Below are 27,792 nucleotides of genomic sequence, written 5' to 3' on the forward strand. Positions count from 1 at the left end.
GCGGAGTTCAGCTGCTGGCACCGCAGGTGAGCAGCAACACGAAAATATCTGGGATGCACAGACAGGCGTGTTGGAGTGCTCCTTCGCTGTCTCCGTGTTCGCTGTTCTTACACCCAGTTCTAGATATACTTCTTTAATTACCCTTCTATGGAGAGCGGTGGATATCCAGCTATCTTTGCCCAGCTGGAGAAGACAGTTGACAACAAAAGCTGTGGAGGCTGCAAGTCTAAGGTTTCCTATCCAGCTTGAGCTTAAGGCAAAGGAAGTAGAGAAATGGAGTTCTCACCCCTAAATCCCTGTGTAATACAGGCTATTGGGAACCTGGGTGCATCTAACAAGGCAACAACCCATGGAGAAAACATATTTGTGCCACCTACTGCTTCCCAGTACCGAAAAGAACTGTCTTACAGTCCCACAGACCTCGAGGAATGAAGACAACAACCAACTATAGCTCCTCAAAGAAAGCAGCTCAGCATCCATAGCTCTTGGCTGTCTCACTGCAAAAACTCTTGAAGCCCTCATATTTGCTTCTCTGCAACTGCTCTCAGAGAAGTCAGGGCAGCCTGAACATTAAAGAGAGCTGCTGGTCCTCAAGACACCTACAGGGAACTCAAGATACGGTGCTGCAGTGTCTGTCACCAACTCTGCCCTCCCTGCCCACTGTCCCCTGCGAGCAGTGTTTGCCCTCTACCAGAAAGCGGAGGACAGATTCCTGCAGAGCATCAGGGAGAAGAAGAGATCAGATGTAGAAGACTGCAATCTGCAGAGCTTCTCTGACAGACAGGGCCTAGACTGGTCCACACACAATTTAGAACACCCACAAGCAAGACAAAAAGATTTCATTTATTGCCATTCATTCGAAACTACTTCAGAAGAAAAGAAAACAAGCACTGAAGCTACAGGTCAGAAAAACTCCACAAACAAGACAACTAAAGTGAACATCCTCCCAAATAGTTGAACTGAATTTGATCACTATTAATAAATAAATCATATATGAAGCCCCAAATCCTTAGGTCTGGCACCCCCTCAAAAAAACTACCATATAAATCTTTTAGTACAGTTCGCAACTTATGTTGGCCATAGTAGAACAAAAATAGACCAGCCCTAAGTGCTTTACTAGAGGTGTTGTTTGTTTGTTTGTTTGTTTTAAACTAATGTATCCTGGGTTTTTTTCCTGGAAAAATCTCTGCAGATATCTCAGCATTGGTCACCATTAATTAAAATGGTGGTTCCTTCTAATGCACACTCCTACAACCAAGCTTCCGTTACCGTTATTTGCAGTCACGCACTGCGATGTCACGAGCATTTCCAGCTTATTTATCAGCAAACCTGTATTCTGAGCAGCAGGTGCCTGTTGGCATGTTCCAATTTCTTCTGTCTGTTCTCCAGCTCTTTCGTGCGTTGCTGTTCTCTTTGCAGCTTACGGATGTAGTCCACTGACGCTTTTAGAATAGTTCCCTTATTCCAGCGCATATCCCTTGGAAATCAATAAAAAAGGAAGAGTTAGGGCTCTCCACATCGGCAGCTATGATTGCATCTCATATATATGTAACACCTGGCTAATATTTATTCCGAGTTTATGGCTGCAGAAGGCATCTGAGCTGCAGAAGAGGGGGCAGAGCCCAGCTGTTGGGTGGCAGGCAGCAGCCAGCCCCAACCTGGGCGAAGGGCACCGAGCCCAGGCGCTGCCCCAGGGCCAAGCCCCTGCCTTCTGCACCGCTCGGCACCGGCACTGTGCAGGGCAGCTGAAGACCGGGGGCTCCTTTCGTTGCCTTGTGGCAAGGCTGCAAGACACCACCACCACCATACCCACAATCCACTTCTCATACATGGTAGGGCTGCTGTCTCTGGGTGATGCCCGATTTCAGCTGGGGAATTAAAGGACCATATAGGACCTGGTGCTTCTGTGGGAGAAAGACGCAAGGCCCTTCAGCTCCCAAGAAGCAGCAAGCAATAGTCCCGGTGGCACTGCGTCACAGCTGTGTTATGGCACGAAGAGAAGGGCCCAATACAGTAGCATATCCAGGTGCTTTAAACTTTATATATAAACTAAACATACAAATTATTAGATGTATTTATATAATAATATAATATATCATTATATATTAGATATAATATATATTTTTATAATTATATATCTAAAGTAAATATATATAACATACATTATATAATAATATAATATATAGTTATATATAACATACATATATTTATCTATAATATATATATTTATATATACTATAATATATAATCCAAAATACAAATGCTACACTGCAGCCTAAGGGTGATGGTCCTCCAGCCAGGGGTATGTGGCTCCCGTATTGACTCTCCCACATGATTCCTCCCACACTCGCTTCAGCGAGTGGCTGCCTGCATCGTCTTCTCCCTCACATCATCTTACTTTGTTTAAATTAAAAAAACAAAAGTTTACTACAGACTATCAGACCAAAGATCCACCTGTGCTGTGGGTTGACACCGTGCAATATTGCCGTGCAATATTGCCTTGCCAGCCTTAGCAGAAGCTCAAGCTTCTCTCAGAAGAGTAGCTGTGAGTCGCTCCATCAGCAACCGCCTTAAAATAATGGAAACTCTCCCCAAAAGCATCATGGGGCTTTGATTCACATTTAAGTGAGACTTTCAAGCTCCAGAGCAAGGGGTGTTCCTTGCTATTGAATCAGCATTGGGTAAAGTTAAGACAAGTTAGTAACAGTAAAATTACCTAAAAGATCTACTGGGAAGCTACCACAAACACTGACAAATAATCAGTGAAGAGACACATAGCTACACTCTGTATTTTTCTTTTTTCTTGGAGGGAAGGGGACTATGATGGCTTCCCAGAGGAACTGCCCTCCATTTTCAAGACAGAGGGATTGGTTCTGTCTTGCTGAACTATGACATCTAATAAATTCAAAGAATCTTTTAGCAAGACAAGCAGCCAGACAGGGAGCTAAGCAGCGAGACTAGACTAAGGTTTCACTTCCCGACAACTCTGCCTCTGGCCAGGCAGTCATTCCCAGCACCAACCCCAGCCCTGCCAAAGCACCGGGTCCTGCCCGATGCGGAGCTGCTGCACAACGGTACGGTGACTGTTTTGTGACAAAGATCATCAAATTTATATAAACTTAGCAAGTTCAAAAAAAAAAAAAAAAAGCCATAACAATCTTCAAAAAATTATAATGGCATCTTCAAGCATTTCTATGGCTGGGGAGTGCCAAAATCATGTAAGAACACCCAGGATTTTTTTTTGTAAATTATTTCCTTCCTCTAATTTTTTTTTTTTTTTTTTCTTTTAACACTTCCCTCCCATGGTCTCCTCGGGCACATTGTACTTACGGGTCATTCGACTTGGGTATCAAAGTGCCTAGTTCTTTTATACGATCATTAATATTAAATCTTCTTCTTCGTTCAACTTTAAGAAAAAAACAGCACAAATGTTACAGGTCATATTCACACTTAATTGAAACATCTAAAGTGTTTCATCAAAGATTTCTTTCAGCGCCTTTGAAATGTTCTCCTGAAGCTTAAAATCTAGCGACAGGGTAATTTATTTTGCTCTCCTACACAGGGACACACCAAGACAGAAGTTTCCTGCATTAGCTTTTTTTTTTTTCCCCTGCATTAGCTTTTCATGCTATGGAAAAGGCCTCTGAATAGCTCAAGGCATGAAACTGTTCCTTTTTTTCTAGCAATACAAAGTGTAAAAAGACAATTTAAGGATCCTTTAAGTCATAAGATGCTCATTATTTTTAAGTGTTTTTTCCACCTTGGAAATACGCATTCCCTTCAAAAACTGAATTTATAAAATTGCCACTCCGAGGACATGCACTAATTTTTAAAGTCACAAATTGACCACATATCTAAGATTTCAGATTAATTTAAAAAAAAAAAAAAAAAAAAAAAGAGGTGAAATTGTGCAAGGTGGATTTGTTAGAAGCAACTGGATCATATGTTGTTCCCAGCAATTCCATTGATAACAACCACCTTTTCACTTGGCTTATTGAAAAGAAATAGAAAAGAGTTTAAAATTCAGTAGTAGATTCAAGCACACATTTCACAAGAATTCAAGATATTTGATCTATGGGCATAACACAATGAACTGCTACTACATACTACATGCAGTGTCTCATTCAAATTTAAAACACCAGGATTCGAACACTTAACAGCTGCAGTGATTACTAGAGTTGGTGCAAAATGTGGAGAACCAAAACTTACTCAGATTGTGATTATCTTTCTTTTGCCTCTCCTTAGCCAACGCTCTCGCTTCTGACTCTGTAGGAAAAATACATGCTGTGCATGTGAATGAAGTAATTAGAATTAAAGTAATTCAAACACAACGTTTCAGTCTGTGAAACATCTGCGCAGGAAGCCTGATTGATATTTGTCAAACCAACTACTATACCCATTCCAAGGAGTGAGAAGGGCCCGTGCAGTGAGCTGTGACTGCCAAAACACAGCGCTGGTGGGGAACTTCAGCCCTGTGGAGCACCTCTTCCCACACTTCCCACACTGACTTTTCTTGATGAGAACATTTCCCACGGAGGCCCTGAGTCAGCAAGGTATTTGAGGACAACAAACTGCTGAAATCCAACATACCTTCTCCTATGTTTACAGGCAGCCGGCACGCTTACGCGCCGCGCAGAAGCCGAACCAGAGGAACAGCATGCTTCGCGCATTGCTACCCGCGCAGGATGTGAAGCAGCCAGGAGTCAGAGACTCCACTCATCGGAATGAAGGCTCCATCCTTCCGTGGCACGTGCAGGCACAGCACCACAACACTCAAAGTATAACTTAGGCGACCTATTAAAAATACTGTATGTTCCAGCTACGCTAACTGTTCTCATTATATGAAAATAAGATTAAAAATTCAACACCTTTATTAGCAGTGTTAGAAAACAACGGTCCTTGCTTCAGGAAAAGCAAAAAATAAAATAATTACAACCATGCTGCACATGGAATCATAGGTTGGAAAAGACCTAAGATCATTGCGTCCAACCACCCACTCAACACCACCATGCCTACTAAACTATGTCCTGAAGTGCCACATCTACACATTTTTTGAACACCTCCAGGGATGGGGACTCAACCACCTCCCTGGGTAGCCTGTCCCAAGGCCTGACCACTCTTTCAGTAAAGAAATTTTTCGTAATATCTAATCTAAACCTCCCCTGACAGCACTTGAGACCATTGCCTCTCGTCCGATCGCTAGTTAGTTGGCAGAAGAGACCAAAACCTGCCTCACTACAAACTCCTTCCATCAGTTGTCTCCTCAGCTCAGACCTGCTCTTAACCTTGCTCCACACCTTTATGATCGGACTTCAGCACGCAATTGCTCAGGCAAAAGCATTTTTTGCTAACTAAAAAACCAAATTTGTTATTTTCAGTTCTCATTGGATCTTACATTTTCTCAAGCAATTTTAAGTATTTTCATGTTTGCTCTACCCCTTTTAATTTTTGAAAGAGGTGAGGTCATCACTCCTTGCCCTGTTGCATTTGAATCTCAAAACCAGCAAGCATTGCTTAGTTTCCCAGCAAGTCAGTGAGGAGGAATGAGTGTAGCAACTATTATCACATTCCATTACAGAAACAAAACCCCCCTCACTGATTCCTCAACAAGTTTCTTTCCTGTTTTTTTGTTGTTGGGTTTTTTGGGGGGTTTTTTGTTTGTTTGTTTGTTTTAAGGAATATGGATTATGTCCCACCCAATCCAAAGTAACAGGTGATACGGGTTTCCCTTGGAGTACTGGAAGCTTACTACTTCATTGCTTAGAATACGGAGCTACCCCAGTATCATACGCAGTACAACAAGACATATCCTTCTCTGTGCTAGGCTCCCAAGGGATTCCCAAAAAAGTTCCAAAGGTCGTTGTGTGTCTTAATGAAATTCGGGCTTAATCTGACATTGCCTTATGAAACAGATATGAGGTTTGGAAGGCAAAATTGGTAGAAATTGCACTCCTGGGTGAGCAGGATTCCCATTTAATGCTTCAGTAACTACAGCCGAGAACTCACAACCATCATCAACACCAGATGCAGGGAGAACAGATTAGAGATTTTTTGGGGGGATTCTTCATCATTTTGATGTTTACACAGTAGGATGAAGAAAAGTTTCTGACAAAGTTTCTGACAAATGCTAGATTTAAATATCACAAGCTCTCTCCAGCCTAGCTCCAAAAGCAAAGTCAGGAAATGGAGAACCAGGACTCCTGCCCGCAATACCACGCTGATTTTAAAATCACTGGCTGTCAGAAAACACCATCAACAGTCCCTGGCCACATCAACGTCCAAGTGACTGCTGTTAAATTTGAGTTTAATTCCTAAACCTCTCCTAAATTAAATGCAATCTGCTAGCATGTGTTTTGGACAGAAAAAGCACTCACATTGTGTCTGCGTACAGCTGAATGTAGCATATAGGCATTTAACTTACTACAGGTCTATTTTGTTGTACTGAGGACTTCCTTAAGGCCACTTCATTCACTGCTTTCCCCTCTCTTTCTGCCTTCTTTGCCTGAAGTCTTACACAACCACCTACAGTGAATCCTCCAATATGGACACCCAACAAGTTGGATGTTTAGTTTGCAGCCTACAGCCACCTTTAACTTTCTATAATCGGGGCAATGAAACTGTAATGCAGGACTTTGAGTAATTCTCATCCCCTTCCACCCCTCTCTTAACACAGTTCCATTGCTGTACAAGCTTTGCTGTTTCTAGCAGCCACAAACCATTGTGCAGTTTGTGCATCTTCATTTGCTGCTGAACTCCAATTTTGTGCAGTCCTACAAATGCAAATACCCTCCTGCTCAGAGCCGTGGCATTTCCTCCTCAGGAGCTGACTCCTGCGCTATTAAAACTGCTCTACTTAAACTAATTCCTGCCCAGAACCTGCTTTGCAACTGAGTCAGCCTGGGAGTTTTCACAACAGAAACCCAGAAAGATGACAGATGAGAAAGAAACTATGCCTCTACCACACCACATACAGTATGGCTCCCTGTTGGGCTTAAGAACTGCCATTTCTGGGTAATAAGGAGATATTGTCAGCAGTTCTAGAATGGATCTCATCCTGTGGAGAAGCTTGCCTCGTATACCATACCCTACATATGGTTATATCCTTTCAAGTGAAGTAGAACAGCAAAAATAAAACATGCTTGAGAATATGAAACTTCTTATTTCCTCCTTCAAATTATTTAGCTTCTGTACACGTGTGCTTGAGAAAGCGGCTTTTAACGTCCCCCTTCCCTCCCCTGCCTCCCACGGCTTATTCAGAGCACTGCTGGAGGAACCAACACGACACAGAATTTACCAGATACTTCATTTTCATCTTAAGAGATGCGTATTCTCTCTAGAGTGCCTAGTTTTACATTCTATAGGATCTAGGTGTCCAGATTCCATATTATAACAGTTTATTTGTTCATTAATGCCCTCCCCTACTAGAGTAAAGCCTCAATATGTAGCACTCCACGACATGACTCCCACAGAGACTCCAGATGAGTTACTGAAGTTCAGCGTTGATAGAGCAAATGATCAGCCCAAACTAGAAAACAGCTCTGCAAGAGATGCACGGAAGCCTCCTGTGTCACAATGTTTTCAATGTGCAGATTTGACTATAACAGCTAGGGACTTTACCTTGTCACCGTGAACGCACACATGCCCACACATGAACACAACTGCACTGCGGGCTAATACGCCAGCTAGAAAATAGTCCACAAAGCAAAAAATAACTATTCATCCATATATTCTTTCTCATAACAGAAATTATGTCCAATATCACCTGAACTCAAAACAATTGTATTACTGCTCCAAGGCGGTATTTTAGACATATTTACCTGTGAGCTCCCTTTTTATATTAGGAAGATTAGCTGGACACGAGTTGCTGATGTTTAGTCCTGGAGGAGGCATGCTTTGGTTGCCATAAAGGTCAATCAAATTGCCAGACACAGGCAACTGGAAAAGATAAACAAGGAGAAGGATCATTTGGTTTGCCCTTATGGCAGGCTTTGTACAGAAGAACAGAGTTAGGATCTGCTAAAGAATCTGCGCTCTTTTCCATGTGCAAACAGAGCCTGCAATAAGGTCAGCAAAAGTCACAGATACGCACAGGCACAAGAAACAAAACACCTACATTGGGAAAACTCTGTCCTCTCTCCTCAAGAATAGGCAGGCAGAGGATATGCAGAAGAGGTAACGCGCTGACAATCTAGCTGTATTGACGCTGCTCACTTTTCAGTGAAACTATTGCATCTGCACCCCCATCACTTCTCTCACTCAGGAAATCTGAAAGAGCCTACAGAACCCTCCTGGAGGAAGCCCCCGTTCTGCTGGGAATGCGTCAGTGCAAGTACTTAGCAAGTTGTCACAGGCTTGAGGGAGAACACTGTATTAATCAATCACATTTTTCACGTGATGTGAAAGCTACCTACACGGAAAACAAATTTAAGTTTATTTTAACTTCTTTTTTTTGCCTTACGTAACAAGAACACACACCAGTAGGAGGAAGATTATTTTGACATTAAGTTTTCTCAATTACTTGTTCATTCTGCTATTCTTATTTAGGTATGTTTAAGCAAGGAGATTTATACAGAAATAGCACAGTATCCCAACAAGACTGATCAATGCTATCCCTTTGAATTGAAAGGTATTTGAAGAAGTTTATCCTGAGTGGATTATTTTACCCATCTCTTTTTTTGTTTTCAAACTAGGTTTTGACAAGACAGGTATAAAACACTTCGGTATCTTATCTGAGTAGCAATACTTCTTATCATCATTGCTGCAAGGAAAACCAATCCCTCCAAGACACTGATCCTGCCGAGATTAGAGTAACTATCAACTTTACACCCATGTAAATAATACCGTTGAATACAATGGAGTGATTCATGGCCTGGAGTATTAAACTCCTACTGATGGTCCTTGCCAGACTAAGACCTAAGGAGACTTCTCTGCCCTCTGGAGCTGCCAAAAGAAACAAAGTAGGCAACTACCCATTGAAGTGCCACCAGCTAGAAGCCATGCCGAGATGTGTCTTGAACAGACTGTGGCCAACAACAAAAATGAAGCCCCATGACGCAATCTTTAAGTGACAGAGGAAAAATGTGTCTGAATTCTCACCAAGATTAAGCCTTACAATTCCTCATCTTCCTCTTAGCTCTTGAATGCAAAAAAACACAAACAAACAAACAAAAACATCTATAATAAATCCAAGGTCACATCTGTCCATCACAGACTATGGTCCAAGTTGTGATGTATCCACATTAATGTCACAGTGACCACTCTCTCTCACTGCTCTACAAGGCTGACCCTTGCACCTTTTGGCCCCTCAAACGCATCCATGACACAGGCACAGCAACAGTCACGCACCCTTCTGACTTGGATGCGCTTTTTCTATTCATGCTCCTAAGCATGGGGAGAGCACAAAGACTTTGTTTGTAGCCCAGGGACTTGAAGTTCAAAACCAGACATGTGAAATCTAATTAGTAATTTCAGGGAATTAAAAAATTTATATCTAGAAACTAGCATCTCAAAGCCTGGGTAAAGCAGCCAGGTTATAACGAAACATCGAGAACAGTTAAAGTCACCAAGCTGCTTCTTTACTGCAAGATGGACCCTGCTTGTTACAACAAGTTTGTGATTTTTGTTATTTTTTTTTTCCCCAAAGGTGCCAGATTTCCATGCAAATAAACAGGACCTGTGTAAGAATCACCACAAAAGGCGACAGTGACACAGGCAGCGGCTGCTGAATGTGCACACTGAAGTCCTGCAGAAGTTGTAAGCACCAGAAGAGCCCAACCAAGAGCTGTGCAACAACCAAAGCACCAGCACTGCTGACGCAGCGTTAGCTAAATAAAGCAAGATGAAGGGCAAAATTTGCACAGCTGATAAAAGCTGCAGGTTTGTATGTACACATGAATGCTTAAGTGGGAAATTCACGTTAAATGTAAATGCCAACAAGCCCAGTTTAAATCAATCAACGATCCATAAACAAAGAGACTGATCAGCTTCTTTCTTTGACTACTTTTCTCAGCGAGCTGAACCCCACAGGTCACAGCTTCAGTTTTAACTTCCCACTATGAATGTGACCACATGTATGGTCCACACTCAGTACGAGTCCCAGAGGCCTCTTCTCCAGGACAGCTGCAAGTCAAATCTTTGTATAATCCCTTTCAAGTGAAAAATATAAAGAGCACACAACACTTCAGCTCTTCTCACATGACTAAAATACCTGCAGTTAAAGATTATGTTAAAATTGAGGCACACCCTCTGCTCACAATTTTATTCCAGGTCCCAGAGAAATAAAATTGGTTGACTTGTAAGGTAAGACCCAATAACTGTTAGTGGAGAGCTCAGGGAACCGGAAAGGGGAGAGGACCCCTACGTTGAGGGCACTGGTTTGAGATGGGAAAGACGGTAGTGCTGTGAGCAGATAAACACAGCCACGAGGCTAAAATGGGGAAAAAAACCACCCAGAAGAGGCTTACAATGTGCACAATGCAGCAACACCAAGGCATTTATTTCACAGCCTTCCTACTGGAAGAAACTGGAAAAAATTAAACATTGTTTGAGAACGTTTCAGCTCTAACCTATGAAGACAGTCGAGCTTTTCATCCCTTTCCCCAAGTTCAAAGCAATGGGAAAACGTTCAAAACTCCCACAGCCATTTCACTGGGAAGATGCAAGTCTCAGAATTGAGAAAGACATGGAATTTCATGTTCTATTTCTGGTGCTGCAAAGGCTCCTTTCCTGCCTTCACCAAACTCTAGCATCTTTCCAACTTAAATATATTTCCCTTAAGGCTCTGCTAGCTACCTCTGGCTAAGAAATTTAAACACAGCATCATTCAGATCATCTACCTTTACTCTCCCAAAAAGTAAACGAAGGAAGCATGGCTTATGCCAGGCTTAGCTTGTTACCTTCATTGGAACAGCACGGTCTAAAGAGCCTTCATGTGTGAGATTTCATATTTCTAGGCCTCAGCTTCACAAGGTGCACAAATAAATTACTGCTTTTATATAACACAGGTTTAAAATACGTTAATTCTTACTGCAGACTCATCATAGTGTACTTTCAGGGGAGTCTGAGGCTTTCCTTTCTCCTCCACTACTCCAACAAAACAAGCACCCACATTCAGGTCATTTGGGCTCTGTATACATCAGCTGCGTGATCAACACGGCTGTTGCGGAGGTATCGGCACACCCTGGAATGGATTCTGTTCCCCGGCTCACGCAGCCTACAACATACTATGTTGTTCCCTTACCTACAAGCACACACTCGGCAACAGTCCCTGAAATAAGACTCCTCTCTGCTTCTGGAGTTTAACTTCCACAGGAAAGTCACGTTTAGAAGCGGAGCTGCATGTACCCACATGGCTTTCCATGTCAGAGTCTTGCTAGAAGTCGATTACTTGGAGGAGTTAGCTGTCATCTCAACTTGGCATGCAAGGGGAGTTTACACAGTACCTACAAATTCAATCACTAGGTCACACCTACGCACAAAACCCTCTCGGTAAACCAGGGACCGTTTTGTGACACCTTTCACCACCGAAGCAAAGCCAGTTAACTTGTGACCCAACGCAGTTTACAAACACTTCCACAAGTGGTTGATTGCAATGAGCCCTTTTCAATTAAGGGGTACTTGGAAACGTCCGTTAGCCCGCCCTACGCAGAAATCTCTGACTTTGCTTATCAACTAAGTACTGTTACCAAAAGTAACAGACTGGTCCTGTTGTTCTTTGTTGGTTATGGAACAATGGCAGCCTTTGTCGTCGTTGTCTCAGCATGGCTATTTATAGGTTGTGTCTCTTTAGGGACCATTTCCTCTCTTGAGTTCTTCCACTGCTACTCAGCTCAGTCTACAGGCATTAATTCCTTATTAGAAAAATGTTGTGTGTTTTAGGAGCTAAGTCTTGTTCCAAAAGAAAAGTGTCTGTTACATTAGGTTCATTTTTTTTTCCAAATGAATTGTTTGGAAACATGGTTCAATTTCCACCTCTTCAGGACCAGTATCAAGTTAATTCAGAGACTGAAATATGCTTTCTGCCTCCAGCAATTTAACTGTATTAATAAAGTTGTCTGAATGGTACGATTTCATATCCTTGTTTTACAGACTTCACCACATACAGTGGGTAATTTCTGAAATTTCACAGCAAACGTGGATCAGGCAGTCCTTACAAGGTCTGCTCTCATGCAGCAAGCAGAAAGGATGCAGACTACCCTAAAGATCGATTACATGGAATCCTTGCACCAAAATAGCCCAGGGTAACACTATGTGCTTGACTGGAAGCAAAGAGCCACTGCTGGGGTCCCTGTGAAACGGAAGAGGGAGAAAAGCACAAAGAAATCCAAGTCCCCTCTTATTTAATGTGTCCCAATCCAACAGAAATTCAGAGGAGGGACTCCAGAAGAACCTGAACCCTCAATAAGAGAGAAAGAAAGAAGAAAAAAAAAAAAAAAAAAAAAAAAGAGTCACTATCTTGAAAACTATCTTTTCACGGGTTTCTAAGTTTTCCTCTCAAACTCCAGACAAACGGATTTTTCAAGCCATCTCAGATTAAAGGAAAGTTCCTTCTTTCCGGCAGGGCTCTGCAGTTCTTTCTCTGTCTACTCCAAGGGCACTATTTAGCGAGGGATGCTGGCGGGCCGCTTCCTGCGGCGTGCACCGCATCTCCGGGAGGGCTGTGGGAATCTGTGGGAGCGTGGGACTGGGTTAACACGACATCAGATGAATATTGTCAGCAAATGTAAACCTATGCTACAGAATCGATGCTACGCAGTAAGTTGTAAATTTTGGCACTAGATAAAAAAGAAACAGATGCCAGCACTGGCAGACATCTACTTGGCCAGATCTAACAGCGCTTAAGCCTAAGGCAAAAAATTCACTGGAGCTACCCTCCACAAAAGATCAAAATAAGATTATGCCAGAAGTACGATTATATTAATGCTCACAGCAATGTGAACCAGCAAACAGAAACAGCAACTTGGAGGTAACCTGTGCCTTCCCTCACTCACCAGCTTTCGCATCTCGGTGTTCTTGTCTTTTGTCACAGGCTGCCTATGTCCCCTTCCTCATGGTCAGCTTTTAAGCTTCTTTATACCTTCATCTTTTGTTTCTTTTGAGGGATTGTTTTGATTTTTAGATTTTGTACCATGTTTGTTGTCGTCTAGCTGGGGACTTCTCTCCACTTGCAATCAGTTAAGCTAAAGGTATGGTGTTAGAGCTACCAGTTAAGCTAGAGCAGCTTTGGGCAGGAATGCTAACACACGTTTATGTGTGGCATACAATGTCTTACTTGAATGTTACAAGACAGAGGAACCTGGGGTGCCAGAGGTTCCTTCTAGGCTTTCTGAAGTCAAGTATAATGTCCATGGTGATCTTTAATATCAATGGGTATGAGCTCACTCCTGTTAGTTCAGTTCACTCCCCTGTTACAATCCTCCCACTGACTAACTTGACTTTTGAAATAAGTAAAATTGTCTTTTATATTCCCTCGATCTGACTCCAGCCTGTGATTTTTAAATGCACATTTTTCATTGCAGCTGTATACCTTAAACTCTTCAAAGAAAACCTAAATGTCCTCTCTGGGACAATACAGTAACTGCTTAATTGCTCGGAGAAGAAGTCATGCTACAGTTTCGCATTCTCTCGAGGAAGGACAATTAGACTTCACAGGGAAACCAAATGGAAAGGACCGCTGTACCGTATTTGCCATTTGCAGGGCTGGGTCCATCAAGCCAAGGATTTCTTCGTTGTAACTTGACTCCAGACTAATTATGTCATCGATCACATCATCCATCTGCAGCAGAAAAAGTAGACAAAGAAAAACAAAACATTTACCACGGTCCAGAGGCCTGACAAAGCACTTCAGCCACACACGGGCTCTCCGCAGCACGGGCCCAAGCCAAGGTGTCTGGGTGGTTTTGTCATGCTCCAAACCCAATACCTCAGCCGTGACTCCCGCTTTTCAGCCAGGCCATGACGAAGCCGAAGTTGCACGATGTAGCCCACTCCTCCCACCAGCAGCCACCCTGCACGACCTGCCCATGGAGACACCGCTCCTCCTAGGAATCGTGGAGAGAGCTCCCCGCAGAACAAGCTACGCTAACGACGCGCGTCCCTCTACCCCATGCAGCACTGCCTGCCTCCCCGCCACGTCCCTCCTCGAGTCGTGGGGTCAAAACCTGCGTACAGGCAGCAACGCCCGAGCGCCAGACAGCTGGGAACAAAGGCTCGCTGCTGGGTGACAGGCTGTCCACCCTCAACAACAGAACCTGCTGGGTTCTCAGTCCTCGTGCACCCTCCCAGGAGGCACCACCTTGGGTGGTAGCCATCTTCTTCCTGGGGCTGGGCTGGAAGGTGCCTCTGTAAGCTCCTGCACGGTGGGGAGAAACAGAGCCCTCCAAAGCACCCGCACAGGCACTCCGCACCGTCCTGCAGGATTGACTATTTTCTTTTTGCTCACTCTAAAAAAGGAGCTTAAATGAAAGCCACCTACAAAACCAATGCATAAAGTTGGTGGCAGAAATGGCAGTGCATGCGATTTGTGTATCAGCTCAAGAAAGTGTGATCAGAATGAATTACACTGAAAGTGAGGGCAAGAAAGGAACCAGCAATTACAGCCCATATCTGAAGTCTTGTTACTAGAAATAAAAACCCCTCAGTTTAAAAAAAAAAAAGAAAAAAAAAAAAAAAAGATGACTACTGAGGATGAATTACCATGGATAGATTAAAGCCTTCTCCCACAATTTTTTTTAAATGCAAGTGTGACCTGCATAGAAACTTGGTCTTAGAAACCATCAGGACAAGAACACATACATGCATTCTTGGGAAAACTGGATCAGAAAAGGTTTCCTGAAACGAGACCTTCAAGCATGGCTAACATGTTCTTCTGCTACAGCGTTACAGTGCTAGAAGAGCACTAACCCTCTTCAGCTGTCTTAATGCACTGTGGGCATCAGTGCAATTTAACAACGTTGTTGTTTTGTTCCTTAAATACATCTTACATTCAGTTTCTTAAAGACACTATGGGGCAAGTTTATTCTTCAACATAACTTCAGAGAAACATGCTCATTAGAAAGGGGACCTGTGCTCCAGCTCCTGTGTCATCCAGTACCTGCATGCATGACGCTCGTGAGTGTGTATTCAGAGCCGGGCACTCACTCTCAACCCTGCTTTGCTCTTCAAATTTATAAAACCCCTGCAGAAATAAAAAGGAAAAAAAGAAAGAAAAAAAAAAAAAAAAAAGAAAAAGCAAAGCATGGATCTGAGTTCATGGCACAGTCTCAGTCCCAAAAAAAGCATGAATGAAACAGTGTCATGCACACATGTGCCTGATGACACAGCAAAGTGAAGCTGTAAATATCTTGCAGGGAAAAAAAGATTGGGGTACAGCTGGGATGATAGGATGGGACCATTTGATTTTGATTTCTTTTGAAGCTATGGAGCACAAGTAATTTCTCTTGCATGCGCAAAACATGTTCTGCAATAACCATTTCTCAAACTTGCATAATGCTTTCCTCACAGAGTGCATCTGTATTAAAAAACTGACAAAGGCTTGAGGGGGGAGGATGGGTGGGACACAGGGAGCTCTACGATTGTCTCCCATTTGTCAAGTTACAAAATTACGGACGTGACCCTCACGCTTGTTAACATCTTTCAAATCACCTTCCTTCGGCACCTGAGCACACACGTACCATCCAACCAAGTTCTTGCCAGCAAAGATTAAGACAAGGTTGCAAAGGACCTCTAGGCACAGGCTAGTGAAGTTTTGTATCTGCAGCAGTGAGCTCATCATGAAACAGCAATAAGTAACATTTTAGGGTATATTAGCTGGGATAATCTGGCCTTCCAGCTAAGCAAGAAACTTATTCAAATTCTACTGTAAAAATATCTAAATATCTCAAAAAGCTTTGTGTTTTTCAGTTGTTTTTGCTATGCTCTTTGCTCTTTCTACACTGAATGAGCCATAAATAACATTATTCCAGAAAGCTACAGCTTACAAAACTGCTTTGTACTCTCCAAAGGTCAATTATTCACTGCGTGCATGAAGCAAGGGCAGGAAAACAAAAAAACACAACGTAGTTTTAATAAGCGTAAACTAGCTAAAATAGTTCAAAAAGAGGAAGTCAGAGGAACACTGCTTTTTTCGCCAAAATGTTCTATGCAAACACATATTCATCGGGCAGACACAGAAGTAGTAAGTTGCATTTTCAGAGTGAACAGTTCAGAAAAGGAGATAAACGTAACATCTTCACAACGAGCAAACACGGTTTAAAGCAGAAAGCGAGCAGACCGCAGTTCCGTTCTGCTGAAGAACACGCACAGCGAGAGCGTACCTACCTCTTTTTCACAGTTGGAGTTGAGGGTAAGCATAGCCATTGGGCTGTTGGGCGCGCTGCTCCCAGTTCCAGGCGGCATGACATGATCACCGGGCTGGTTTGGACACGGCAAGCTCAGGGCTTGGTTGGCATGTTTATTTGCTAGAGTGGTAGAGAGGTACTGCTTTACCTGCTGCCGCTGGGCTTGCTGAATATGGTACTTGGTCGGGTTCTCAAGGTGAGTCTGCACCTGTGGGACACAATTGAAGAAGTGCTTTATTGTTTTACAACATCATTACACGTGCTACCGATTTGAGCTGTACATTTGTGATACATATACCAGCTAAGCATTTGATTCAAGGTACAAACCTGTGCAGCTCCAGGGAAGTCAAGAGCGCTTCACTACTTCACACATAGTGGCAAGAAATCAGTTTACGACCTAGTGTTTCAATAACTGACTTATTAACGGTAAACCAAGAAGTTCCACTTATTTTTCTGCAGCACGGGATTTCTCACTTAAGACCAATGCTCTGGTTTTCCAGTTTGTATATACAGATACTTCAAAGCAGATGGTTCTCTGTTCAGACCTTCAGCTATGCGACATTGATTTTCACTAAAATATGGAGAAACAAGTCGCCCTGTGGGACTTCTTTTGCTGGTTAGCAGCTCCCAATTAAAACCAAACAGCATGGATTGCTATCCTTTATCAGATGTCAGGTACCAGAGAGATCAAAAAGGTTTGTTTTGGGGTTTTTGGATTTTTTAAAAAAGTAACACACTGGTTAAAAAAAAAAAAAAAAAAAAAAAAAGAGGAATACAGCATTTTTTTTTTGCCTACAAGTTATTTGTATCTCAGATCTATGGCCTAAACCATATACAAATAAGACAGCTTGTTTATAAACACATTATGCAAATAAGATGCAAGAAAAGAAGTGTTTCCGTTCAGATCAATCACTGTCCCCAGCAACAGCTATTTTTGTATTTATGATAAGCTTTTCAGTACTTAGAATTTTTTAACATACTGAATACGAAAAACCTCATACTGAACTATTCTCGCGCTCCCTCGATAAGCAAGAGAAGGCAGGCAATTTTCTTCCACGCAAAATTTTCACCATATCCTGGAAACTCTTTGTCACCTTTCTTTGATCATTATTGTTTTCATCAGAAGGTAGAAAACAAACAGAAATGTAATAATACTCTCAGAAGTTTTTTTTATTTCGTAACAGCTAAAGTCACTTTAAAGGAAGTGTTTTAAGTCACCAAGTATGTCCCCTGCTTATTTTTGTGGAAGAAATTAAATAAGGCGTACTAGCTACCAGCGCAAAAGAATTTTCTGCATACTGTAAGCTTTCTTAGCAACAGGTTTTTAAATAAGTCTGCAATAACCACTCACCTGATAATGATTATACTCAAGCATTTCCAGCATACTACTTCTAGGTTGCAAGAGAAGCGACTGCAACGTCCTCTGCTCTCCGCTACTCCGGTTGGAGGGACTCGCACATGGAAGCACCATAAACGAGCTCCCCCCAAAACAGCAGAAGAAACTCGAGTGCCACTGCTCAGACTTAAAGTAACCTACGCTAATTAGCCATGCATGTAGAGAAACCAACAGTTCACACAGGGGCTCTTCTTGCGAGCTATACAAGTTTAGCCCTCGGTATTGGTATTATTTTTTTTCCCCTGGCTTTGACGTCATGCTTTTTCATAAACATGAAAGGACCTTTCAAGTGATGGGCTATCAAAGTCATATTGACAGTTCGCTCAAGGCTAATTCGCTATTCATCTTTCATTCCAGTCGTACTAATGGACAATGGTATTTTTCTTCAGCAGTAAGGTTAAAAGTTTTTAAGTACAGAGTAAGAAATAAGTCGGCAAACGCCCTGCGAGCCTCACGCCTGTCCCCCAGCAGCGGGGTGCACCGGAAAAACCCTGCGGGACTCCGCGTCCCCTCCTCGGCTCCCACCGCAGCAGACCACCGCCCTGCTCCACGCAGCCGCCCGTCCACCCAGGACCTGCAGCCAAGCACAAGGGATTTGAAAAAGCTCCACCACGTCCTCAGCCTCCCTGGTGCTGTAGAGCCCATTAGTTCTGTCTCGGTCTACAGCTGGAAGAAGTTTTCCCATTCGGGAACGGTTGACAGCGGGCTAAGGCACGTCCCAAACGCTCTCCTCTGCACTTGTACACAGGCACGGTACTGCGCACAGTCCCTACACCTGCCAGAACTTACTGCCTTCCTTCTAACCAACTCCTTTGCAACAGCTTGTACTCAAGCACAGGCATCAAATGCTGCTCAGCTTGCATGATTTTCCACAGCCTCTGCCGCACAGGGCAGCACGCTTAAGACAGCATTTCTAGAGAGTTTAATCTGATTTGTTGCACTGAACTGAAGACAACACAACGCAGAAGTCTGCTGTGATAAGTTCAACACTTGCTTTGCCAGTCCCAAACTGTGTTAACAATTTTCTTATCACCAGTGGTAAGAGTTATGCTACCCAGCGAAGTCTATTTTTCACTTAAATTTTCATCTTCAGTAGATAAAGTTATCAGTAAATGATTTATTTTCCTAACACTTATCCTTGAATATGTCATTTTAAAAACAAGCCCGGCTTGTCTGACAGAATTTGCACATTCCTTTTCCTCCACAGGCATCGGATACCACGGCTGCTCTCCCTCGACCCTGCCAGGGCGATGGGACCGACGGGACGGAGCGAAGCCTCTCCTCTCCGCACCCACCTCCTGCCCACCCTCCACGCTCCCAGGAGAGGGACCAGCAAAATTCCAAGATCCACATCTCAACTGTGCATCACCAAATATTATATTCTTTTTAATATCTACCAATACACTGAACTGACTACTACATGCCAACTTTTGCAACAAACACTGCCTACTTGACACAGGATTCTTGTTGGCAAAACACATACTTCTTGCACAAGAACACACTTTCCCTAAGATTCTGTTGTATTATCCTACTTTAGAATAGTTTCTGCTATTTTGTTACTCCATAATTTTTTTTTTTTTTTTTAAATGGGCTGTGCTACCCTTGGTATGCCAGCGAAGGCTAAAGAAAAAAAGTTGTGAACCTTATACAATGGAGCTGCACTCCTTCTCACACTTAAGTTGGAGATTTCTACTTACTACAGCAGTGTAAATATTCTCTGAGAATTTTAATCTTGCCGAGAAGAGCATCGTCTTTGGTACAGGGCAACAGATTCCAGCTGCAGTTCAGAAGCTACTGTCTGCTTTTTTCTTTTCTTTCTTTTTTTGCCAGGGGGAGGGGAATCTTTCTTTCTCTGCCCACCCTTACAGTGAATGCAACCGCCTATTTGTGTGCAGCATAACCTGCAAAGGCAAATTGCAACGTAGCCAGTTTAATTCCTGACACACCACACGGTCACTTTGGCTCACAGAGAGAGGTGTATCCTTCGGGAAGCATTCTGAACAGAGCTATCCAGTAGACCACGTTTTCATGTAGAGTCAACTCTTGCCACACATGGGCAACAAGTGACTCTGCGGAAATTCATTTACTGTCAGGTATTCTGGCTTCAACTCAGCGGCAACGGAGAAGATGCTCTATTGCCTTTGCAGAAAAAATCTATGAGAAGAACGATAGTCATTATACACTAGACATGCACAGTTCTCCAAGGACGTGTCACCTTCTCACACAAGTCCGGTAGTGAACCGAAGAACACAGAACTGCCTTTTCTGTCATTAAATCGCTCCAAAACAAGACAAAGGAGAGATTCAGGGACTGAACGTTTGCTTTTAATCCACAGCTGGTCAAGCATACTTTCACATTTGAATACAAGAACACACAATTATCCTCCGAATGGAGAAGAAAGCGACCTAACTCTGCCCACCGTCACTTACCGCCCTCCTGAGCTGCCTTATGAGCTCCATCGATGAAATCTGGTGGGGACTACCTTTATGAACTCAATGCTTTTGTTGAGATTGACTCATTAAAGGCAAGAAGGAGCTGAGCACCTTAACCTTTGGCCTAAAGTATCCTTTTCTGCAGTCTCCACATCAAAGACAGCCCAAATGTGCCTCACTGGGCAGATGTCCCAAGATGTATCAGTCATGGTCAGCCTACAGATGAGCCATAAAGCAGTCTTACTTATCAACAAAATAGCTGACAAGCAAAGAGCTGCAAAACAAACCGTAAAACTAAATTCCACTACCCCCAGTTTGAAACCATGAATAAAAGCTTTGACTTATTTGATATCTAATTTTGGTCCTCAGCCCCTTCTTGCCTTTAGGGTGAAGAACAGTTCTTGTTGTTCTTCCAAATTCATGAGACACAGAGTGCAAGAAGATGACAATTTATTGGTTTGGATACACTCCTTAAGAAATGCGTCTGAATGGGGACGTGCAAGAAAAATGGAACAACTTGAAACTGTCCTCGGGACCTCCAACCCTCCGTCTCCAGGAATCTCAACCCAAGCTTTGCTGTAACATTCCTAAACTGAAGAGAACATTGTTTTTTGGACATTTTGGTACTGGCAAGGAAGAAGTAATGGAAAGAAGTAATGGAAGTATCATCTGCAGATCTTTGGAAGTTATTTAACACAAGAGGGCAAAATCATCTAAATTTGTCACACCATAGTAACAGTAGAATTTGGCTACAGGGAACTACAGATTGAGGATGGCCAAGTGGCAGCCTACAGCCTGGATTCAGCCCAGAAACACCTGGAAGAAGAGTGTACTTTCAATGCGTATTCAGGTCCATTTTCAACTTGCACAGTTATCAAGGTACTGCTCACACGGGTAGCAGAACAACACTGCTTTAAAAGTAGAGGCCCAGAACTGGTTTCATGCTAGAACAGCCTCCAGCGCCAGCTCAGCAGCATCTCCACGGGCTGGCTCCATGCCCTATCACTGCACCAGGTACTCCTGCACTACGAGTCTCATGGGTCTGTGAGTCAAGCTCCATCCATTCCTGCCACGCTGACACTCAGCTAGTATGTTTTTTCTTGAGCTGAAGGACTGAGAAAAGCAGTATGAAGAAATCAGCTTGACTGTACCCATGTGTAACCACACAACTCAGGCCCTACTAGGCTGAGCTGGGCTGAATAAGTTCTGCATGGGGCCACATTAATTACTCCGCACTTGTCGCTCGCTCTTCAGGGTATCCTGCAGAACAATGTTATCTCAAGCAGGGGACAGGCTTTCTCACACCTTCACTGATCTCAACATCTGACTGCTAATTCCAGTGCATACGTCCAGTTCAAGTTATCCGAGCTGGGGAAAAACAGTTCCTGAGAAAGTGCCTATTTTCTTCCACATCAAAGAACATAGACAGAGCAGATTTTTCCCAGCCTGCTGTTTGCTTCAATCAAGCAAACATTTTATCAATGGTTTTCACTAGCTTTAAGCATGCACACCATATCAGTGGGCATTCTACGTATACTTCAGACTACATTCTTCAAAATCCTTGTATTATCTTACACACCAGAGACAGGACTCCTGAGTAGACCCACATACCTCCTTCAACTTGAAAAACTAAAAATATTTCCCGTTAAGGTGATCAGGGGCACAGGAATTTAAATACAAAGCATTGCCCCATGCTTAAACACAAAGCATACGGCTCAAATAGTTCCTCTGTATGAAGCCAACACCAGCCACTGAAACAATACTTCTGATACTTGCTCCTCCTGTCAAGTCTTGCTGGGAATCTCTCGGATTGAATAACTTGCTAATGACAGCAAGAACTTGGAGCAGTCCTACGTGGCAACAGAGCAATGCACTCCCACTCCCCGTGGACACGCAAGGACCAAACCCCTTTTGTAGAGGAACACAGGAGAGTTCCCTCTTGGGCAGGCACAGGGCAAGGAAGCCTGTCCGCTTGGCCAATGCGTTTTGCAGAGTGTAACCCAGAAAGTTAATGGCTGATGAGTAAAATAATGGGGAACTTATACCAGAATAATAACAATAATAATAATATAAAAATCAGTAATTAGCTGTGATTTTACTACCAATCATCCTCTAGGAAAACTCCAAGTTCATTAACTGCTGCAGGATCAAGCTGCAACCCACTGTTACTTCTGGATGAAGGTAACTAGTCCAAGTCAGCTGGCCTGTGTTACTTATACACTCATGGCTTTGTCCATGCAAGGGTTTGACTTGTGTGAACTGGGTAACTGCAGGAAGCAAGCACAAACCCAGTATATCTTGCATTGAGAGTATTTCCTCGAGGTGGAATGCTGTTTATTGACTTTGCCATCTCAATTACTACTTAAAATCCCATTGTCTTACTTGTCACATCTCCAAGTACCACTGCTTTCAAACTTCATTTACCATCTAGTGAGAAATAAGAAAAAAAATTATCTGTTTCAGTGTGATCACAGAAGAGTTTTGTACGAACTGCCTTAGGTGTGGCATTATGGAAAGAAAAATAATAATACTGAAGTTATACAACTATGAAGCACTAATAGTTGTTTTACTCACTTGTGATCCTTCCTGTAACTACTGAAAAATTTCACATGCAATGTCATCACCAAAACTTCTGCATCTATCCATACTACTACCGGTTTACTCACGTTCCCACGACATTCGCATGACATGAAGAAAAGGCAACCAGGCCGAGCACTATCAGGAACAAACCATAAATGAATTTGAGGAGAACAAAGCCAGTTCTGAACTAGCCACACTTGAAGCGCAGATGTTGGAGCAGGACTTGTCCATCCCGAGGACAGCGATCGCGTCCCGGCTCCTGACCCCAGGCCTCCTCTGCTGCCTCTTGATCTCCCCCTCTTCTCACGGCAGATATTGCAGCCCCATCTCGCTCAGCCCCTCTGGCAAAGGCCACCGCGACTTCAGAGCCCTGGCCATCTCTGCCAGGGACTCGCCGTGGGTCGTGCTCGGCCTCTGCCACGCTCAGGTGGGAGCCATTTGTGGTGCCAGAACAGCTTCCCCGGCTGCCTTCCTCCTCCTGATTGAGCTTACAGGACACAGCACCCGTTTCCTAGCAAAAAGCAAATTGCTAAGAACCAGGACACGGAGTTCAGCAGTGGTGACCTCACGCCTGCGCACACCAGGCTGAAGATGCCCCAGATCCTCTGTTGGTGCAACACAAGCGACGAGAGGCCATGGCGATGCCCGCTGCGCTGGGCTGCCTCGCCGCTCCGGCCCCCGAGCTGGGACGGAGCACGTTCCCATTCCCCAAACCACACGGCAGGAGAGCCATCTCACGAAGAACATCACCGAACCTTCCTGTGAAAGTAAAGCCATAATACTTCATGCTTCACTTCAGCCGAGATAAGTTTGGGCACAGGGACCTGCCACAGATTCAGAGGACAGATAAACAAGGGGGGGGGGAGGAAAACTTTTGCCCCCACCCCCACTGTTCGTTTTTTTTTTTTTTTTTTTTTTTAATTAAAAAGACCATTTGTTTCAAGTAAGTTGCCTTAGGACTTACAGTTTATAATTACAAATAAAATACTTTTTCGGTCAGTTTTCTTGGTTCAATAGAACTTTTTGTTGCTCAGATAGCTAAATGTCATGGGATTTTTAAGAAAGGTTAAAATTCTGTGTCATTTAACAATTAATGGTACCCAAAGAAAAACGATACAAAACCACATCCACTGCAGTGTTTTGCAAGGGCTACAGGCTTCAGCTGGGTCCACTACACTGGAAAGCCTGTTCAACACACCAGCCCAGGGCTTCAAAGCTGCTTTGTAGAGCTGCTTCAAACCATCAGTTTCAAGGACAAAAAACCCAACAGCAGCAGCAGCAACAAATTGTTTTATAGGACTTCGAATAAAACCAGAAAGCTGTATGAACAGGTGCCTACCCTTTCAGGCTAGGGGAGGGGGAAAAAAAAAAAATCTGAGGAGAATGACATATGAGAAAGATAATGAGTGCCTCTTGCATTAAGAGTGGTTTATTCTCCTTAAGTTTTCTAATCCAGGTTTAAGATTCTGCAAGCCATATCCACCACAGCTTGACCAACTAAGCCTGAAAATCCTAAAGACCATAAAAAAAACCCAACAAAACCTTCACTTATTTCATTAAAACATTGATCACAGGTTTCACTGCAATGCCAGGAAGAGCCCTTCTACCACCCAACTCGGAGCGATCCAAACAGCCAGCCGGACAGCGGTTTGACTCTTTCTCAAAGACATTTTCCCACATGCAGCATTCAAACATCAAGCAACGGCGTCACATTTTTCCCCCTAAGGACAACAGTGGCCTGACGTGGCTTTGCATGAGAAGTTCAGTCCTCTTGCTTTCTGAAGCCTGTCTAGTCCTCCAAGATGGAGCAGCTACCTCATCTGAAGTGTAATCAAAATTAAGTTGATTGGGTTGCGAGAGATCATTCCCCCTAGGGCCACTGTGAAATTAGTAATATATAAATCTAATCAATAACTTGACTGACTGCCATTCTCCCCTTCCCTCCATCTTTTCCGGATGATATTTCCTCCACTTTCTTTTAATCCATAACCCAGGAAGAGTGGCCAGAAGAACACTGACCAGAAAGCCCAAAAACAGGAAAAATGTTGAGCTGCTTGCATTGACCAGGCAATGCCAGGCAGGATGAGCTGATGCCAGCATTTTACCACAGGACATAGCTAAAGCAAGGAAACGACACCCGCTAGCACAACAAAACGCCCTAGTTACTTAACTCGTCCAAAAAACCCTCTGAACTTGAAAACCATGGCAGGTAAGAGAAAGTTATTTAAGATCTGGCATCATGATTGCTGTCTAACCGGATCCAACAGTCATCTTCCAGCACAAATAGTTATGAAAAAGAAAAGGCACATTGTACAGAGTGAACATCATTTATACAACTAGGGGTTGTTTTGCCCATCACCAAAAATTCCTCTGTGTAACGTGACTTCTTATTCAAGGGAAAGACATGAAGCAGACAAAAAGAACAAAGTTTTTGTGGATTAGCATTTAAAAACTGCACTTTAGTTGTAGAAGCACATGACAACAGCATCTAAGGAAACTGGAGAGAGGTTAGCCAAATTTGCTTAAGGCGACAGGAATTGATGTAATATGCAGGTTAGTGGCGTGCTAGCTGCCATTCCACAAGTGTGGCTTTCAGACAAGATTCAGTCCTTTGAACTCTTGCATTTTTTTTTTGTCAGGAACCCAGCATTTCAGCTGTTTACTTCCTAACACACATGCCATAAATTTTTATTTTATACAGTTACTGAGAGGATACCAAAAAGCATTGCAACATTTTAGGACAGACAAGTAATTGACTCCATAAAATGTCAGACACAAATCTTTCGCTACGATTTCACCTACCCTGGGGGCTTCAGAGCGTAAATATTTTATGACTAAAAGGCAAAAATATCAGCCACACAACAGCATCTGACAGGCAACTTTGAATTACGGTACCGCCATGGTGAAAAGCTTAATTCAAGCACTTCATATTTACACCCACTTCTGCCACCCTCCTCTCTCACGAGGAAGCTCGGCAGCGCTTTCATCGGCCCTAGAGGGTTTGGGACTGCTCACAGTAGGGCACGAAGACTCCTCTTACATGAACTGTCAAAGACACACATAAAGTTGCTTCCAAAAAGCTCTCTTGCAGGACCTGGTGTAGAGATGTGAACTCAAGAGGAAGCAGAGTCGTAGGACTACAGGTATTGCAGCTGCCCAAGAGCCCAACGCCGGTACAGACGGTCCGAAGCCATCTCTGCTCCCAGCTTTCCCTTCCAAAGCCTTTCATAGCCCAAGCACAACCATCCACCCTTCCTACAGCCCAAGCAACACCAACACGAGATTTACCAGGCCACCCCAACACAGTTCACTATTGACCCGAAAGAGTCACATTAGAGGTTAAAGTATTTGCCCAACCTTATCTTCCCCCCAGGTCTGCCAAGCACAGGGTTAGTCAGTGCCAGCTTTGACTTGCGGTCACATACTTCGAGCCTGAGCAAGACTATCAGTTACATTTCACAGGGGTTACTGATCCAGCCACTGTTCCAGCCCTCAGTAACCCCTGCTAGACCCACACGACAGAGTATTTCTCTTCCAGGTCTCCGGTTCACCATGAGCCCACTGGAAAAACTGGTGTCTTTGATGACTTTACTGCACCTCCCATGGCAGGGAAGAGGTGCAGAATACTGATCCTTCTCCCCAGTGGGGCCTTGACAGGTCAGACTACGACTTAAATCACATCAACCTTTGCATGTGCAAAGGATTTAGAGATTCTGGGTATACTTCTAGAGCCCACACCCAAGAGAGCATGCACTCTGCTATACAAAAAAAAAGGAGAAACATGAGTTTCTCCTCCAGTCCTGCAATGCCCTGAGGATGCAGTTTCCACAGATGAGAAGAGGCATCCTTCTCCACACCCGGTTCTGCTCAGGTTGCTGCTCATCGTTGCTCATTGGTCAAACATGAAGAATGCAAGTGGGACTGGGTAAAAGTGATGGCATCTTTCATGGAAGATGAACAAAGGAGAAAAAAGAACTGAGTTTTATACAAGCTGTTGAGTAAGATGTTACCAGAGCTAAGCTTAAACCGAGACAGCACACGCTGATTTTAAAATAAAAATCCTTATCACCAGCTTCCTAGAGACATGGAGGTACCCACACACAGAACGGGACAGGATGTTTGCTTGTCCAGACTTTAATAAATAAAATACAAAAAGCTTCAAGTCTCCATGCCAAAAGCAGATTTAATGCAGTAAACCTACTTTGCCCTTGCATGGACTTGTCTGAATGTGTGTCATGCAACACTGAATTCTCAGAGGTGAAATTTTAGCTAAAAAATACTTTTTATTTACAGTTTGGGCAAAATAGCCTATGAAAGTAAAAAAACCCCTACCCGTCACCTTCATAAATTTTAAAAATGCATACCCTCAACATTGGTCTCATTTGTCATTATGAGGTTTGTGAAAAGTTGATCAGTTTTATAGCATGCAAGACACAGTTCTGAGCCAAGATAACTTCAAATGCTGAGGAATACAATCTTCAGCACTATGGGGCTGAGCAAGAAGCGAGTTTGATTTAAAAGTCCTTCAAACCCACAGCGCTAGCTTGTGAGAAAGAGCTGGTGTTCAGAGTATTGCCTGTGGGCTACTGAAGTATTTATCCACAAAATTTCAACATTCAGCACTGAAACATAAGATAGAGAGATCTAAAGATGGCACCAGATTGATACATATCCACCACCCAAAAGCCACAAACAGAAACAGTTGTATCCTCCTCTTTCTAAAATAAAAGCTATTCATAAACTCCAGTGCAGCTGTTGGATTATTACATTCAAAAAACACCCCACTTTGGAGGCACACAGCCCATCAGAAGGACATCTACACTTGTTGCATGCTGGTCTAAACAGGATTGAGGTGAAAGACTGCTCCGCCGACTGCTCAGACAACGCCACGGGGACGGCAAGGTTGGCAGCGGGCTCTCAAGGTCACCTACAAAGCACAAATCGAGAACGTGCCACCGGTCACCGCCCAGCTGCGACAACAGAAAACACACACACCAAACCCAAACGGTGCCAGGCAGCGCGTGCTGCGACAGCTTGGCCTGTGCAT

At 43.4% G+C, this 27,792-nt stretch overlaps 1 protein-coding gene across 5 annotated transcripts in view; it reads right to left on the minus strand.

The window, feature by feature from the left end:
• MITF (melanocyte inducing transcription factor) overlaps nt 1-27,792 on the minus strand; it is a 111,686-nt gene that overhangs the window by 6,198 nt on the left and 77,696 nt on the right. For 2 of the 5 annotated variants that reach the window (XM_075432652.1, XM_075432657.1), the window contains exons 3-9: nt 16,318-16,545; nt 15,092-15,175; nt 13,679-13,774; nt 7,818-7,935; nt 4,210-4,284; nt 3,331-3,406; nt 1,330-1,477 (exon numbers count right to left, since the gene is read on the minus strand). In XM_075432652.1, the coding sequence (XP_075288767.1) occupies nt 1,330-1,477; nt 3,331-3,406; nt 4,210-4,284; nt 7,818-7,935; nt 13,679-13,774; nt 15,092-15,175; nt 16,318-16,545 (825 nt within the window). The remainder of the gene's footprint in view (nt 1-1,329; nt 1,478-3,330; nt 3,407-4,209; nt 4,285-7,817; nt 7,936-13,678; nt 13,775-15,091; nt 15,176-16,317; nt 16,546-27,792) is intronic. The other 3 variants (XM_075432653.1, XM_075432654.1, XM_075432656.1) reach the window with 3 other exon arrangements.

This window comes from Opisthocomus hoazin, chromosome 11 (assembly GCF_030867145.1).
Source record: "Opisthocomus hoazin isolate bOpiHoa1 chromosome 11, bOpiHoa1.hap1, whole genome shotgun sequence".
In the NCBI taxonomy this organism is placed as follows: Eukaryota; Metazoa; Chordata; class Aves; order Opisthocomiformes; family Opisthocomidae; genus Opisthocomus; species Opisthocomus hoazin.